Source organism: Leopardus geoffroyi, chromosome A3 (genome assembly GCF_018350155.1).
Source record: "Leopardus geoffroyi isolate Oge1 chromosome A3, O.geoffroyi_Oge1_pat1.0, whole genome shotgun sequence".
Taxonomy (NCBI): Eukaryota; Metazoa; Chordata; class Mammalia; order Carnivora; family Felidae; genus Leopardus; species Leopardus geoffroyi.
Window position 1 is genome coordinate 38,701,195 of NC_059336.1, and position 18,460 is coordinate 38,719,654.

An 18,460-nucleotide genomic window follows, 5' to 3' on the forward strand; every position below is an offset into this window, starting at 1 on the left:
CACAGTTATCAAAAATTCTGCTTTTATTCATGGGTATATAGAGTAGATGCCAACAACATGAACACATCAATGAAGATTATTTCCACATTTTTGTTCAAACACAAATATATACAGATGATTGAACAGAAACCATACAGTGGGAAAACTTCTAAGCAGACCCCTACAAAACAACTTTATTTTAAATACTCAAATAAAGTATGCAGTTCACCCACAGATTGAATATTTCCATTAGTTCCAACTGCTCAGAAATTGTTCCAGGGACAGAGAGAAGTTCAACCAGCTTCTCCTGGTCCTGCCCATGCCACCCTATGCAGTTATTCCATATCTCTTACTTCAGATTCTAATCTCAGGATAGCAATTCCAGTGAAAATACATCCAACAGAAAGCACAATAACTATATCAGAAAGAAATCCGACAACATCTGGACAGCTGGTAAAAACTGATATCATTGGTGAGGGACAGGTGAACATTGTGTGTCTCCAGATGTGATACACTGAGAAAGATTCAACATAACTAACATAGTATACAGATCAGAACACTGAGTTTTATTGTTAGACAACCCCAAAGTAGAAACACTTTGTTGGAAAGAAAACAAAAAAAAAGGGAATGTGTTCTGTAAATATGCTAATATCATAAAAAAACAAGGAAAGGCTGAGGAGATGATCCAGATAAAAGGATACCAAAGAGCTGTGATAACTAAGTACAGTACCAGACCCTGGACTGGATTCTGAAAGAGATAGGGAGATGCTATAAAGGACATTCCTGACTAATTCACAAAATTGGAATATGGCCAGTAGGTTAGATAATACTAGGTAAAATTCGTTAGATAGATAAAAAAAAATTAGTTAGATAGATAAAATTAGATAGATAGATAGATAGAATGATAAAGTAAATGGAATAGTGTTAATAGATGAATCTGGAAAAAAGAGTATGTGGGCGTTCTTTGTAGTACTCTTATTCTTATAATTTTTTGTTGAGTTTGATATTATCTTCAAATAAAATTTTAATTCCTTAATTTTTGCTGGAACTTTAATTCAAGAATTTCATTTTATCTACCAATTTTACAAAGCTCTTAAAACATTCAGTAACTTATTCTTCACGCCTTCCCTTTGTGTTCCCAGAAAACAGAAAACATTTCTCATTTACATCTTTCTAATAAATGTTAGCTGTGGTCATTTTATACCGGTAAACAGCACTTACTGCAAATTTACTTTGTGCCAGATGCTGAGCTAATGGCCTTCTCTGATGTACTTATTTAATCTCATGGACAACCCCATGAGGTAGGTGCTAGTTTACAAATGAGGAGATCCAGGCTTTGAGGTATTAAACAACTTGTCCAAGATCATACAACTGCTCAGTGGTGAAGCCCGGAGCTGTCTGTATAAATGATGCCCCTTCCAACTAGCTGAGAGTGTGTGCAATGCGGGTCCCGATTCCATCATCTAGTGAAAATTCTATTATTAAGCTGCTGTTGCTCTTCAACTTTCTGTGGTTGGTAGAATAATGGCCTTTAAAAATGTCCATGTCCTAATCCCCAAAACCTATAAATATATTATGTGATAAAGAGGAATTAAAGTTGCAGATGGAATTCAAGTTGCTACACAGCTAACCTTAAAGAGATTGTCTGCATGGGTCCAGTGTAATCACAGAGTCTTTAAACGCAGAAAAGGGAAGCAGAGGAGGGAGTGTCAGAGAGATGCCATGTGAGCAAGACTCTGATGGTCACTGCTGGCTTTGAAGAGGGAAGAAGGTCACACACCATGGAATGCCAGAAGCCTCTGAAAGCTAGAAAAGGCAAGGAAATAGATTCTCCACGTACAGCTTCCAGAAAGGAAGGCAGCCATGCCCACACGTTGATTAAAATCACGTGAGACCCATTTCAGATTTCTGGTCTCCGGAACTGTAAGAGAACGTGTTGTTTTGAGCCATTCAGTCTGTGCTAATTTCTTACAGCCTGGTAGGAAATGAATACACTTTCATTCTCACACACAAAGCCTTTGTGCCCACTCACTAGCGTGCTTACTACCTTTAGGAATGGGCACAATTTCCCAGCTATTGTGTTTACATCGCGAAAACAGTCACGTCTGAGAGAGGGGTTCCTCCAGGGGCCTTTGAATGACTTCTTCCTCGAGACATGAGAGAGATGAGACGGTGTACAGAGGAGAAAGAATTAAGTAGGATCACGGTATGTAAGGCATCAGTAGCTGCTGACTGTCTTTCCCACTTTGCTGTTCCCAGGATACTACTAACTTCCTCAATAGACAATGATGCTTTAATCCTCAACGTGCATCCATGCAGATTGGAATAATAATGTAAAGAAGATGTAGAGGATATTAAGTTGCCTTCCTGTGTGGGGATAAGCATACAACACAGCAGAGACCGAAGCTAATAACGTGTGAGATGGGTTCTTAAGAATGGCCGCCTAAACCAGAATGTACTTAAACATCGGGATGATGGGATTTCACACAACCGTCTACTTGTTCTGCCCTCCTGGGCTTTCCTCTGCCTGTGACCTCTGCTTACACCTTGAGATACTCCCCTGACTTTTGGAGGAGAAGAGGTCCTGTTTTATGTAAATCCGTACTAAAGGATACTCTTTGTTATTTAGAGCAACTGTATATCAGTCAGAATTGTGGATCCTTGAATTTTTTAACTGTGTATGGCTAAAATATACCTAAGGTGCAGTTACACCTATTCAGACCAGTGTAAGCTTTGAATTCTACTTGGACAAGCTTGATGTTCAATCCTATTTGAACAGCTTAAATAACTTCAAGCTATTCCTCATTTCTCTATTTCCCACAAGATCAGAACAAGCAACAAAGGGACCAAACAGAAGGAAAATTCTGAAAGGGAACAGAATCAGAACACAAAGGCTACCCTCCAGGGGAAAATCTCCAAGGACTCAGAGTGCATTTTTAGCCATACCAAATTCAAAGTCAGGTACTAGAATTCTTTATCACCATAGATTAACTCTTCCTGGATAGTGAATACGGACAATTACTGAGACCATATTTATCGCTAGGCACTATGTTAAGCCCTTTGCATAATCAGTTCATTTAATTTTAACAAAATCCCATATTTATATTTCTTTCCATTATCTCTACTTATTAAGAGAAAACTGATTCTCAAAGTGATTAAATGGCCTGTCCAACATCACACATGATAAACGGCCAGAGTCCAAATTCAAACCCACGTGTGTTGCTCTTATCATGGTTCATTTCTCCCAGGAGCGACCCAGAGACAAGGGTTTGAGTGTAACTCATTTATTTAGGACATGATCCAAGGAAGCACCAGCAGATGAGCAGAGAATGGAGACAGAGAAGGAAAGGCAGCCAACAAAAGGCATGTTGTCAAGCAGGTTACCACAATAGACAGCCAGAGCTTAATCCTACCTGGGAACTCAGTGTAGACATACTTCAGCGGGGTGCGGGAACTGGGTTATTTATACACCAATTCCCATGTGTAGGAGGTTGGAGGCTGTTCCTGCTTAGGCTCAGTATGCCCCCACAGCCAGGAAGAAAGCTCTTGGACCAAGAATGGCCTGTGTTTTCAATAAGGAGCCAGGCTGAGGGATATAGGCAGGGCCTGTACAGCATGTGCTAACTAACACTCTTACCCACTAGCTAAGTCCAGCTACTTCCAGGCCATATCAGTGCATTACTGTGTAAAAATCAATCTATATGATTGCTTGTCCTGTTAGTGGCCTAAATTTTAACCCAGAATGCTAAAATTTAGCCTCTGAATTCCTCTGGCTAAATGCTAAGAATATCTCTGCATTTTCTCCTTTGGGCAGCTTCAGTGAAATAGTCAGTCCTTGGGTTGCCTTTGTGACTCATTAGGTGCCACAAAAAAGACTCTTCAGCACATTTGACAGTCTAAGCTACAGAGTCAGCTCTGACCAGTGACCAGTAAATCTGTTCTCCACTGCGATTCTGGTGCATTTTGAGAAAGTGGGCCGCAGCTCCTTGGGGCATGCGGATGCCTTTGGTAGACACATCCTCTGGGCTGAGTATTAACACCCTGGCATTTCAGGACCTCAAACCCTGGGTAAATTTTAAGTCTCTGGAAAGGGTGACATCTTGTTGCAGAGATATGGGAAAATCAGGACGGAGTTATTTTTTTTCTCAGAACCTGCTCACTTTGCTGATAATTACTTAGGATCTAGATTCTGGAACAGTGTTTCTCAGACTTTAACATACACTGAATTCACTAGGGGGTGGTTGTTTAAATGCAGACTCTGATTCAGTAGACCTGGGGCGGGGACTGAGCCTCAGCATTTCTGTCCATCTCCCAAGTGTCACCAGTACTGCTGGTGCAGGACCACACTTACAATGCTGTAGGGTAGGCAGGCAATCTCCGACCTAAAGGGCGTCACAAAGGGCTTCTGGAATTAGTCTTGGAGAGGAGAAGCAATTTTTTTCTCAGCTAGGAGAGTTTCAATGAGGTCAGAGGGCTGGGCAGACCAAGAATTTGGAGCAGTTGGAAAAGAAAAAAAGTGGAGAGGAAGAACCAGGGTTCTACCTAGAGGCATTTAAAGGGCAAGGGGAGACAGAACAATGAGTGCAATGTTTGTGGGAAAACTCTGAGTTCTGCTTCTGAGGGCTCAGGAGTGCTGTTTGAGTGGAAGATCAAACCTATAAACAGCACTGAGACTATTTTTTTTATAAGCCACAACCTTTTAGATCTTAAGGTCCTCCTTGGACTCCTGAACTGAGCTGTTCACTTTAATAAAGACAGTGATTGTTTCTATATGTTTTACAACAACTAATAGTATTGAACCCTTGCTGCAATGAGCCTTTTACATGTACTAAGTCATTTGAGCCTCATAACTACACAATGAGACACCTGCTAGGATCATCTCCTTTTTACAGGGGAAGAAACAGAGGGACAGAGACACAGAGCTAGACACAGAGGCAGAGCTGGCATTTACACCAAGGAGATCTGATTCTAGTTCCCTTGTTTTTAAGTTTATTTATTTATTTGAGAGAGAGAGAGAGAGAGAGAGAGAGAGAGAGAGAGAACAGAACAGGCGGGGAAAGAGCAGAGAGAAGGAGACACAGAATCTGAAGCATGCTCAGGGCTCCGAGCTGTCAGCACAGAACCCGATGTGGTGTTTCAACCCACTAACTGTGAGATTATGACTCAAGCATAAGTCGACGCCCAACTGACTGAGCCACCTCGGTGCACAATTCACCTTGACCTCCTTTCCCAGCCTTTTCCAAAGCTGTCTCCCCCCAGCTAGTGGAATGCAGGAGACTTGCTCTTCCATGCAGCCCTCCCAGAGCAAGGCAGTTGGGTTAGGCAGATGCAGCCAGGGTTCATGCTGGTTGCCCTTGATCTGAGATGCAGGATCCCAGAACTGACCTCTGAGCCCCCAAATTGTTCCCTGAATCGCATCTTACCTTCCTGCATTGACCTCAAGCACTTAGGGATCCCAGTTGAGTACTATGTTTAATTCCTCCTGGAGAATCAGAGCCCTACATGCTGCATCGGCCCAGAACTCTGAGGACACTCTGTCCCCATGCTTTAGGCTCTCCCTGTCCTTTGTCTCATGTCCCTGAGGTCAGAATTACTGGTTTCCCTCCCCAGGTACCCAGGCCCTGCCCCCTAGCACCTGCCTCACCCTCAAATCAGCTCAGTCCCCTGCTCTCTGTTGCCTTTCGCACTCTTGCAAGATCACCATGCTTCTTACAAACCTGTCCAAAGGCCATGCAACACCTGCCCACATACTGACAGAGCTACCAAGAAAATCTGAGCCTAAGTATTTACCCAAACTGTAAAACTTAACATACCAAATTTTCAATGCATCAGAAATTCCCTCACTGATCTCATGAGGAAGAGACTATAAATGTGACTTGAGAAAGACATTTACTTTGCTTACCAAAGTTAGCCATCATGATTATGCTTTTCCCCATAGGGTAAAAAAGGAGGCATTTCCCCCATAGGCTAAAAAAGGAGGCATTTCCCCCATCACCATCTTAAAAGTAAGAATGATTTATTTGTCATCATTCACAGTTACTGAAGTACCCATTGCTTAATATTCCACATTTGGGCTCAGCATTTGAAGGATGAAATTGGGCATCTCCAAAGGAACAAGAAGAATGGGGGAACAGATGGGAAGCAAGGGCTTACAGTAACAGGTAGCATTCCTTCATCATCCAACCATCTTTTCACTTAAGAGATATCTGATGGATGTCTATCATGTGCAGACATGAAAATATCTTTGGTGAGCAGCCCATGGAACAGGGAAGCAGAGAATGCATCTAAATGTAGCTGTAGCTAGAGGTGGGTTTTGTGGACTTTTGAAGGAAGAAGGTGTGAACCATCAACCACACTGAGCAGCATATGGAAGGTACAGGCCATATTCAGCCTGACCATGACAGCTGGCCCTGGATCCAGAGGAAGGGAAAGCCACTGACGGATGAGCAGTAAGAACGGTCTTGTGTCTCAACAAAAGGTCAGTGGCATAAGAGAAGAGGAATGAGGAAACCGTGGCAGAAGAAACAGTGTTGTCACTGTATGCAAAAGTCAGAACAAAGCCCAATATCGACTTCTTATCATCAGGAAGACACTTTTTGAACTATACCCAACCTCTCTTCTGAGAAGAATATGGCTTCCTTGTTTCCCCGTGCCCACTTTTCACAGTACATTAACTGCAGCTTCCCCAGACCCCAGAGGCTTGTTGATATTATCAGGGCTTTGAATTTGAGGACAGGCTCAAGAACAGGCTCTGAAAGTATATTTGTCACCTAAGCCTGATTCGTTTTTGGCACACTGTTGGATTATTCCAGGTATTCAGTAATTCAGTAAACCGATTAGTCATGCCTGTGACAGACCAGGACTTCCTTTGCGTCACTCACCTAGATGTGGCCTCTGTTTTCATTTTTAATGGCTAAATGTTCAGCACCCATCATGCCAGCTTGCTCCTCTCAGCCCTTCACAAACCAAAGAAAATCACTTTATTGAGCCAGATGGTTGTGAATGATGTCTAAGGCATTGCTGATACCCAAATTTGTGGCAGTCACAAATTCATAGCGTATCATAAGATTAGAAAGATATTATACAATAGTGCTATGTATGTGCCCCTTGATAGCATCAAATTTATTCTTTTATTTTAATATCTATATCTCAGTATTTTCTTTATATATCAAACTGATTTATTTGCATTTGGTTTTTGGTTGTTGTTGGTTTTATAAACCTGGTGGTTCAGTCAGTTAAGCATCTGACTCTTAATTTCAGCTCAGGTCATGATCTCACAGTTCAAGCCCCACATCAGGTTCCATGCTGACAGTCCAGAGCCTGCTTGGGATTCTCTCTCTCCCCCTCTCCTCTGTCCCTCCCCTGCTCTCTCTCTCAAAATAAATAAATAAACTTAAAAAAAAAAAAAGAAACAAAAAACAAAAACCTAATCATTCTTTCCTACTTCTTAGAGGTGTCATGAGGATTAACATCATGCAAATATAAGTGCTTTAATAAGCAACATTATTTAAAAATGTTAGCATGTGGCGGGGCGCCTGGGTGGCGCAGTTGGTTAAGCGTCCGACTTCAGCCAGGTCACGATCTCGCGGTCCGTGGGTTCGAGCCCCGCATCAGGCTCTGGGCTGATGGCTCAGAGCCTGGAGCCTGTTTCCGATTCTGTGTCTCCCTCTCTCTCTGCCCCTCCCCCGTTCATGCTCTGTCTCTCTCTGTCCCCCAAAAAATAAATAAAAACGTTGGAAAAAAAAAATTAAAAAAAAAATGTTAGCATGTGGCTTGTTGAAACAGTAGACTCTCACAAGGCTTGCAGAACATAAACCACAAACCCCTGAATCCTACAGATCTGTACCCCACATGCTGTAGCATTATACAGCCAGACCCTAAGAACCAAAGAGAAGCTACCAGACACTAATGTAAGTCCAGAATCCCGCACTGAGTGAAGTTATCCCTTTCTCTGTGCAGCTTCTGTGATTCTAAGAGGTCAATGAGTTTCTGCTTCACAAGGGGAAATAAGACTGATTGATTCCCCCTCTGCTCAAGAATCCCAGTGTGTGGACCCCCCGGGTTTTCTGAAGCTTCACCAAAGACAATCCCCAGGTAACTCTCTGTTCAAGTGGAACAGGATGAGTTCCCTGCCATGGAAGGGACTGGGATTCCTCTTGTTTCCATCTGCAAAATGCATGAAACACATCGTGGCCATTTAAAGGCTTGTTCTCTGTCCAGCTTGCTAATGCAAGATTGGAGAGAATCTTCTATGTTCTTTAGTGGTGTCCATTTTAAACCTAATCCCAGACTAAACCTATAATATGTATGTGACCTAGTTGATTGCATAAAAAGTAGAATAACGTCTGCATATACAGATTTTTCAACATCTTAGAATATTCACTTTTTAAGTGACTGCTAATTTGGTTCACTGGGTTTGTTTTTATTATTATGGCATTGGAACCACCCTCATCATGTGTCATTTCTGTACCAAAAAACTTATAAATTCCACTTCCCAGAAGGAAAACACTCTACAGAAATCTTACATTCGTCATTTCTTTATTCCATTCAGAGACTAACAGGCCTGCAGTAGATTATAGAAAAAGGAGCTGTATATCTCAATCACGCGGGTTCCTTCAACTTCTTAGGAACTCAGCCTAAAGCAAAATGCCCATACAGGCAAAGGTTTACTGTCCCAGAAATTCTCAAAATAAGAAAGCTGCTTTCTGTTTCCTTGGCTGCCATCTAGTGGGTAATGATGTAGTGTCAGTAAAACACTACATCTGTGAAGACACAAGATGTCTGCCTGTCTTCAAAACCAAAAACACAGTTAATGTAAGAAATACTGCAGAGGGGCGCCTGGGTGGCTCAGTCGGTTAAGTGACTTCAGCTCAGGTCATGATCTCATGGTTCATGGGTTCAAGCCCTGTGTCAGGCTCTGTGCTGACAGCTCAGAGCCGGGAGCCTGCTTTGGATTCTGTGTCTCCCTCTCTCTCTGCCCCTCCCCCGCTTGCACTCTGTCTGTCAAAAATAAATATTTTAAAAAAATTTTTAAAGAAATATTATTGCAGAAATGAGGCAATTATCCTTTTTCATAATTTCTATTTAGATCTTAAAGTGGTATTCTCCTTCCTTTTTCCTGGTCTACATTCCTTTCCATAATCAAACATTGATTTTGTGCTAATATTGTGTGCTGGTACTAGAGCTGTAAGGAAATACTAAAACAGATTCCACCACATATTGGGACTAAAAATAAAGTTTCAGGGATCTCCACTGAAAGAAAGAACCTCAGCCAACTTAAGCCTAGACCAGTGACAATCCACTGAATATTGCTTCTTTGGTATATTGCTTCTTGATGCAGTGGCTAAAACCAATATTGACTGTACCGTCTTAGATTTATATCTGCTAGGTTCTTCCTGTGAGCATTTTTATTTTTTTTATTTATTTTTTTTTTTTTTATAAATTTTTTTTTTCAACGTTTATTTATTTTTGGGACAGAGAGAGACAGAGCATGAACGGGGGAGGGGCAGCGAGAGAGGGAGACACAGAATCGGAAACAGGCTCCAGGCTCTGAGCCATCAGCCCAGAGCCCGACGCGGGGCTCGAACTCACGGACCGCGAGATCATGACCTGGCTGAAGTCGGACGCTTAACCGACTGCGCCACCCAGGCGCCCCACTTCCTGTGAGCATTTTTAAAAAAATTAATGTTTATTATTTATTTTTTGAGAGAGAGACAGACAGAGAGCAGGGGAGGGGCAGAGACAGACAGAGACACAGAATCTGAAGCAGGCTCCAGGCTCTGAGCCGTCAGCATAGAGCCCAACACGGGGCCGAACTCATGAACATTGAGGTCATGACCTGAGCCAAAATCAGTTGCTTAACCAACTGAGCCACCCAGGAAGCCCTCCTGTGAGCATTTTTTAGTGGAATCTCTAATGCCTGATGAACATTACATAACAGTCAGGTCAGCTGTTCAATAGCATCTCCAACTTTTCAAACTGAAATCAGATTATAGACCTAACGTATTTTGGTTTCAGATTCTCAAAAAGGGAGAGTACTGAAGGTACAAAGAAATGTGGTAAAAATATAATGAATCTAAAAAACTTGCACATAAGCCTCTGCCTTTTTTCTCTCTCTCTGGGCTTTGCAAGTTAAACACACACACACACAGACACACACACACACACACACACAGACACACACACACACACCCCTACAGCTGGAATGGTAGACCAATCTTCCCCAATAATCACTCAGCCTAAGTCTAGTCATCTACATCTGGTTGCAGATAAATGAAAAGTCACTGTGAATTATATTTGACATCACAAGTTAACAAGAATAATCCACCAGACATCCATCCTTCTTTGTTCAACATGACCATGGAGTAGTTTGAGAAGAAGGAACAAGAGCTCTCAACTAAGGTAGTGATTCCGAATGCGTGTCATGGTACCAGACTGCATAGGTTCAGATCCTGGCTATGCTGGTTGTGATCATAAACTTCAGGCAATTTACCAGACCTATATGTGCCCTGGTTTCCTGAAATATAAAATGAAGGTACCTCCCCTTAGGGTCATGTTTAGGATTAGACAAGTCATTACAAAGAATATGCTTAGAAGGAAGGCTGGAATCCAGATAGGGCTTAATAATTGTGAGCACTTATTAATGTATCCAGATGCTTCCAAATAATTTTCAAAGCAGTGCTAATTTTTCCCGTGCCTTAAAGTTTGGAGTGGGGGATGTCGAAAGTCAGGTCTCAAAGTGTAGGAAGTGAGACACCTGCCAGTAATGCCACCACTCTGTACTAACTCAGCTAAACTCTCATATGCTCATGGCTACACAACTGGTGAGTATCAGTTAATGATATACCTCCAAGTTCATTTTAACCTGGTATCAAAGCTGAAGCCCACAGGATGCACTTAATGGAGAATCTCCAATCTCTGCCGAAGCAGGAGAGGAGAGCCCTTTAAGAGTTTATGAAACCAGGGTGCCTGGATGGCTTAGCCGGTTAAGCGTCTGGCTTTGACTTCGGCTCGGGTCATGATCTCACAGTTCGTGGGTTCGAGACCCACAGTGGGTTCTGCACTGGCAGTGCAGAGCTTGCTTGGGATTCTTTCTCTCTCCTTCTCCCTCTGCCCCTCCCCTGCTCGTGTGCTCTCTCTCTCTCTCTCTCTCTCAAAAGAAAAAGAACCTATAAAACCATGTGCCTCCAGCAGGGGGTGGGGGTGGGGTGATTCTGCCTACTATATAAACCTGACTACTCATCTTGTCAGAGTTAAATTGTACTAAAGTATAAGCCTCCCCCTCCCTCCACCCCAGGTGTTCTCTGATTCTGATCTGGCTCTCTGAAAAAGTTCAGGTCTAAGCCTGAGCCTAAGAAACCTGATGCCTTCTCTTGGGGTGCCTGGGTGGCTCAGTCGGTTGAGCGTCCAACTTGCGGTCTGTGAGTTTGAGCCCCGCATCAGGCTCTGTGCTGACAGCTCAGAGCCGGGAGCCTGCTTCCGATTCTGTGACTCCCTCTCTCTCTGCCCCTTCCCTGCATGCTCTATATCTCTCTCTATCTCAAAAATAATAAACATTTAAAAAAAAAAAGAAGAAAGAAACCTGATGCCTTCTCAAAAAAGAAAATGGGGGAGGAAAAAGCAAACCCTGTCATGACTCACTTTCTTTTTTGGTATTATTTAAAGACATGCAAAGCCTAGAGAAGCTCCTGAGAGATGCTGTAATCTATGGCCAGCCTCGAATCCGCAGAGCTTGGAAGAAGATTCTCATCCTAGTTGAGGGCATCTACAGGTATGTAAATCACCTGAGATGTTTGCACACAGTGGGGCCTGTAGCAAGCTAACAAATGAGGAAAGGCTGACCTCTCCTAGCTAAATGGAAAAACGAGTTAGGTATTAGGTATTATGGAGAGACCTGAGCCAGAGCTACCAATGTGAGCTGTCAGCCTTGGGTCACCTATCTTTTCAATGTCTGTACATATGGCAGAATACCTTGGAGGCTGGATGCTTGTGAAGGTGTCCTCAGAAATGCCCTTAGAGGGCATTGCAATAATTCTTTCCACTACCTTTCACTGGCCCACAACTTCAAAGGCTTTTGCTGGCTGGGTTATTCAACATCAGAATGCTTCTTGCCTTCTATGGCTATAGTAGATATGGCTGCTACGTACCCAGATGCTTCTAACTAGACAGTACACACAAACTCCAGTGGCTTGCTGAACTTGGACAGTTGTTGGCATTAGAATACAAAAACCCTGCGCATCTTCCACAAGGTAAGACTAACCTCAAGGGCAATTCCTGATCCAAAGCTGGGAGCGGCTGGACTCAGCATCTGAAGGTATGCTCCATTTCCCACCACTTTGAAGCTAAGTGGACAAAACACCCACTAAGCCACTGAGAGCTGCACTTTTGTGAGGAACATGGTGGTGGGATTTGCTTCATTCTCTGTCTGAACTGATTACTGACACTAAAATGAAGGGTGCCTCCCACCCCTTCTGTTTAATGCCCAAGTCCCTGAGTCAAAGAAACATCATCTCAGAGTGCTCACTCCTAAATCAGCTCTCAAACAATCATAATGTTGAAAGAATCAAGGGAGACGTTTCTTATAATTACAGAAAAGTGAACAATATTAAACAGAAGGGAATGAGAGCTTAACTTCCCTGCAAGGAGAAGTGTGTTTGCAAAGGAAACTTGAGATCTGATAGAGCTCTTCATTCAGCCAGAGTGCACATCGTTTCTGTTCCATGAATAGATAAACCAGCAGCAGAAGAAATGTGTCTTCATCCCTTTTGGAAAAAAAGAAGTACTTTCTACTAAATGTAAAATAATAATAATAATAATAATAATAATAATAATAACAACAACAATAATAAGCCAGATATCATTTTGTTTTTTCTCTAGTCCTTAGTGCCCCAGGGGTTGGTGTTCTGGGTGTTCCCAGTGCTTCTGTGGGGTTGCAAAGCTGGTATTTCACGTTTTCAGTAACCCAATGTATGCAGTACCTCCTCAGGTCAGCCCTCAGACCGTGTCTTCTTTGTGAAGTCTTTGCAATCACCTTAGAGCAGCATTCTCAACCAAGGTGATTTCTTCCCCGCAACCCTCTACCTTTCTACCTCTACTCTGGACACACTTGGCAATTGTCAGTTGTTGCAACTTTAGTACTACTGGCATCTGGTGGGCAGAGGCGAGGGATGTTGCTAGACATCCTGCAGTGCACAAGGTAGGCCCTTACAACAGAGGATCACCCTGCTCAAAATATCAACAGTGCTGAGGCTGAGATACCCTGCTGTGGATTAATTCAATTAATAATTCAGTTTAGGGGCTCCTGGGTGGCTCAGTCAGTTAAGTATCCGACTTTGGCTCAGGTCATCATCTCACGGTTTGTGAGTTTGAGCCCCATGTCAGGCTCTGTGCTGAGAGCTCAGAGTCTGGAGCCTGCTTCAGATTCTGTGTCTCCTTCTCTCTCTGCCCCTCCCCTGCTTGCTCTCTCTCTCTCTCTCTCTCTCTCTCTCTTTCTCTCAAAAAAACCCAAAATAAACATTTTAAAAAATTAAAAAAAATTCAATTTAATTAATAATTTACTCACTGGCCTTGAACTTGCTACTTTTGGGAAGTCATCTCCTATGGACTCTGGGCTGTCATAACCTCAGGCACAGGTCTTGCTCCCTTGTGTGATCTGTGCCAGCTGCCAGCTTAGGAGGGGAGCCCTTATCTAAACACCTGTCATTCAGGCCTGGGCTTGCAGGAGCATGGATCAGCTGAGGGAGAGCAGATTGGGCATCTCCTTTAACCAGAGTTAACCGAATCCAACTGCAAATAAACAAAGCTTAGCTCCACTAAAGGAAAGTTGTGTTTTAAGTACTTTGATCGTGGCTGAAATTAAGTGGACCACCAGCGTTTCACTGTCAACTATTCCCATCAGTTACATAGAGAAACCACTCCAGCAGCAAGGCTTGTTAATGGCTGGGCCCATGTCACACCATGGTCTCAGGAGGGCAGGAGGGCCAGGTGTGGACTTTTGGCTCCACGCCGGCATGGCACCAAACCACAACCTGGGATTCACTAGCAATGGTGCCTGCTCTGTTATCTCATACTGTGTAACAAGCCATTTGAAGCATAACGGCTTACACACATCGCTGTGGGTTGTCTGGACCAACTGGGCAGTTTTTCTGCTCCACATGGTGCTGGTTGGGGTCATTCATGGGGTTGCATTCAGCTGGGAGTTCAACTGGGATCTGGTATGTGAAAATGACCTCACTCAGCACTGGCGGTTGACTGAAGTACCTTGTTCCCTTCTCTTCTCTGGAGTGCCTTCTCCACATGTAGGCTCTTCTCACTGAGCAATCAAGCTGGAGCTTCCTTACAACATGGAAGGAACATCTGTCTTCCAAGAGGATGAGAGCAGAAGCTGCTGCCTTTTAGTGGCTAGGCCTAGAACCAGTACAGCAAATCTGCCATGCTCTGTTGGTCAAAGTATGGCAAAAGGCCAGCTCAGATTCAAGGGGAAGAGAGAGAGCACCTCTTTTTTTAAAATTTATTTTTGTTTATTTATTTCTGAGAGAGAGAGAGAGAGAGACAAACAGACAGAGTGTGTGTAGGGGAGGGGCAGAGAGGAGGGAGACACAGAATCTGAAGCAGGCTCCAGGCTCTAAGCTGTCAGCACGGAGCTCAGCGCAGGGCTCAAACTCACAGACTGCGAGGTCCTGACCTGAGCTGAAGTCAGACACTTAACCAACTGAGCCACCCAAGTGCCCCAGAGCCCACCTCTTAATGGGAGGATTGGCTTGTGTGTGGAGGGATGGGGAGACTTGCAGGCAGTCTTTGGAGACAATCTACCATAGTGGCTCAGTCCTCCTGACATTTATTTATACAATGAAACCTCCACTTTCCATGGACCTCCCTTCACAGGAGCTTTCTTTTATCTCACCCGCACAGAATCTTGTCTTTAAATGAAACTGTGAGCTAAAAGGGCCCATTCAATGCTAGGAAGCAGGGCACCTCTTAGGCCTCGATATTTCCTGGGGCCTCAGTTTCCTCATTTTTAAAACAAGGCTAGCCTAGACTGGAGTTCTGGCACATAGTGGGCATTCTCATTTGCTTCTATCACCAAAAAATGAAATTATTTCCCACAAGATTTTCCAAAGGGCCAGGGTTAGGAATCAACAGTTCAGAAACACACTTCTACTTTTTAGAGTTGTGTTATAGACACATACCTTGTTGATATCAACACAAAGCTTCCTTTGAAGTTTACTCCCAGATATATATTTTTTTATCTATTGCTATGGTTTGCCACCATGGGCAAAGTCCCCCCACCACAAAAGCCTCCCATGAGTCCATTTTTTTTTCATAATTCCTAAAAAGAGCATTCAGCCAAATCAGACAGTTTCAGGCAGGTATCAAGGTAAGAAAAGCTAGATACCAAGTCTAAGAAGTCCATAAACTCCACAAAGGCAGTTATGAGAATGATAATTATAGTAATTAATAGTAATAACAATAATAATGCCACCATCCATAAACCATCTAAGTCTCATTCTCTATATAGAGAATATGGAGGAGCCAGGGTTTGGAGGAAGGCCCAGGCCCTGGGTTCAAATCCTAGTGTTGTCACCTACAGCGCTGTGTCCTTCATAGGGTTCTTTTGTAAATATTAAATAAGATCATAGGACCAGTTCCTGGCAGAAGCCCAGCCCACAGTAAGTCCACAACAAGGGCAGCTGTCTCCATCATTAAATTTATTTTCAGTCGAGGAAGTTGCAACGTGGAAAACGGTAAGCTGTCTGCAGAGTGAAGCTGTTTGCTCTTCACCCAGCTGGAGAATGGATGTCAGGGGAAGGAGCTCACATTTATTATGTGTCTGCTACTTACTAAACACGTGGGCTTACTCCTTGCTCCCCATGTGTGATTTTGAGTAAGCCTCCCCTGTACATTTTTTATAAAGCATTTTATATCTATTTTTAAAGGTTTATTTATTTTTGAAAGAGCACGAGTGGGGAAGGGTCAGAGAGAGGGGGACAGAGGATCTGAAGTGGGCTGCGTGCTGACAGCACAGAGCCCAAGGTGGGGCTTGAACTCATGAACTGAACCATGAGACCATGACCTGAGCCAAAGTCAAACACTCAACTGACTGAGCCACCCAGGTGTCCCCCCAGTATTTTGATGTCACTGTGAAGATGAAGACACTCGACTCAAGGCAAATGGCTGAGATGAGAGAGAGCCAGGGTTCAAACCAGGCGGCCCTGCTGGGACAGAGGCCCCATATCAACAAGGGAGTGCATTCACGTGTCCCCATCCAACGAAGTAAACACAGAAAAGGTGAAGTCATCCATGTGGCCTTCACCATTTACCTACCTAGGGTTCAGTTTCTTCATCTGTAAAATAGGGAGATCGAAACTTGAAATATAAAGTTCCATGAGTTCATGATTTGGGGCTTAAAAGTACAATCGTATTTTAGTGTTCTCATCTGCTTTCTTTTAAGTATTGTTTTAAAGTCAGACTCTTCTAGTTTTGTGTCTCTGAAAAGTCATTGTGGTTGAGAAATCTCAAAACTATTAAAAAATCTACTAAAGGGGCACCTGAGTGGCTCAGTCAGTTAAGTGTCCAACTCTTGATCTCAGCTCAGGTCTTGATCTCAGGGTCATGAGTTCAAGCCCCACATTGGGTTTCATGCTGGGCATGAGGCTTACTTTAGATAAAAAAAAAATGAGAAAATAAAGAATGAATATATATGTATATATATATATATATATATATATATACACACACACACACACACACACACACACACACACACTAGAGAAGGGCAGCGGGTCCCAAATAACCTGGGATATAATCTAGTATAACTAGAGCCCAAACTTCCAAAATAAAAAGTATTAAGAAATAATAACTAGCCCTTCCAGAAAATACATATGTAAACAAATGTTTAAGTCTCAGAATACCATTTCCTCTAAGGACGTAAGCCATTCTCCTGCCCAAATTAATGTAAGTTTAAGGATTGAGAACTTTAACCTATGGTTTAAACAAATAAAGAAAAAAGAAAAAGAAAGTACTTTATTTTTAATTAGTCTTAGCTCCTTTCTTTTCCTCTCTTTACCTTCTTTTCTTCCTTGGATTATGCTTTGGGCCCGCCAAGGAGATTTTTCCACCATGTAAGTTGGCAAATCAGTGGTTTAATGCCCAATCCTGCCAATGGATAATATGCTTTATATGTGGAGGAGAAGGTGGTGAGAGGGAGATTTCAAAAAAGAGTCTTGTCACTTAGCTAATACATTATGTAACAGAAAAGATATAAAGAAATTATTCACTAGCTTGCTGGTTTAAGAATAATTCAGGTCCTTTCACAGAGCTTCGAATGAACGGGTAGAATTATCTCTACCTACAGTTGTATTTTAGTTGTTTTTCTTTTTTTGAAGTCTCTGAAACACAACCTTCCATTCAGGAAGAAAAAATAAAACACTTCATTTTTGGCAGTGTTTTTTGATGGCAATTTATAGGAATCACACAGATAGCCTTTTTTATGCATGCACAATCTCAATATCCCACTATAGGAAAAGGTTCGATTCAAATTTGGTCACACTGAGAAAATGAAAACTTAGTGCGGGTGAATATAACTCTTTATAAAAGCCGAGTTCTCCCTAGGACCCATGTGTGCCCTGCATTAACTCCAGAAATCAGCAGTATTGTAGAGTCATTAATCTTAGAGGAAGAAATATAAACCAGGTGGGCAGACTCCTAACATCAGCTAGACCAGCCCCAGCGAAGGATAGCTAATTAGCTGCCTTGAGTGTCTGCAAACTGTTCAGCATTAACTCTGGCTCCTGCCAAATTCGGTTCCAGAACAAAGAATGGCTCTTTGTGACATGGCAGGTTTTTAGCATAGCTGTGTTACCAACTTATAACATGTTAAAGATGAGAAGTAGATTCTAGAATTTTGAGGGCATATAGCCATTTATTATGTATGACACCCATATGCCTCTCTCCTAGAAGATTCGACACAGAGTATTGTCAAGGGCTACCAATTTCTCGAGTTGGGCCTCATTGCAACCATTTTCTCCTAAGCTCCTCCTAAGAAAAAGAATGACTCAACGAGTGCTCATTATGTGTCAGACACTTCACAAGCATTATTTCTAGGCTTCCTTAAAAAGACCTCATGAGCAGGGTTCCATCATCATGCTTGTTCTACGTGAAGCAAAGAACATCACGTACGTTGCCCAAGTCCTCAGCTGGGAAGTGGTGTGGCTACAATCTAAGCTTAGTCAGATGGCCTTACCTTCTACTCTCAATGCAAACCATGTGAACAAGCAATTAATCTAAGAAAATACTGGAATTAACTTACAAACTTATATAAGAGAAAATGACTGTATTTGTTTTCCATTTCATGAAAATCTGAAAACAGCCATTCAGACTGGCCTTGTGAAAAACACAAATGCAGTAAACTGGCTTCATTAAAATTACCAACTTCTGCTCTGCAGAAGAGCATGCCACGAGAACAGGAAGACAAGCCAGAGAC

At 42.7% G+C, this 18,460-nt stretch overlaps 1 protein-coding gene across 1 annotated transcript in view; it reads left to right on the top strand.

Annotated features, from left to right (window-relative positions):
- SPTLC3 (serine palmitoyltransferase long chain base subunit 3) overlaps positions 1 to 18,460 on the top strand; it is a 134,796-nt gene that overhangs the window by 68,256 nt on the left and 48,080 nt on the right. The window contains exon 7 of the mRNA XM_045445325.1: positions 11,644 to 11,749. Within this exon, the coding sequence (XP_045301281.1) occupies positions 11,644 to 11,749 (106 nt within the window). The remainder of the gene's footprint in view (positions 1 to 11,643; positions 11,750 to 18,460) is intronic.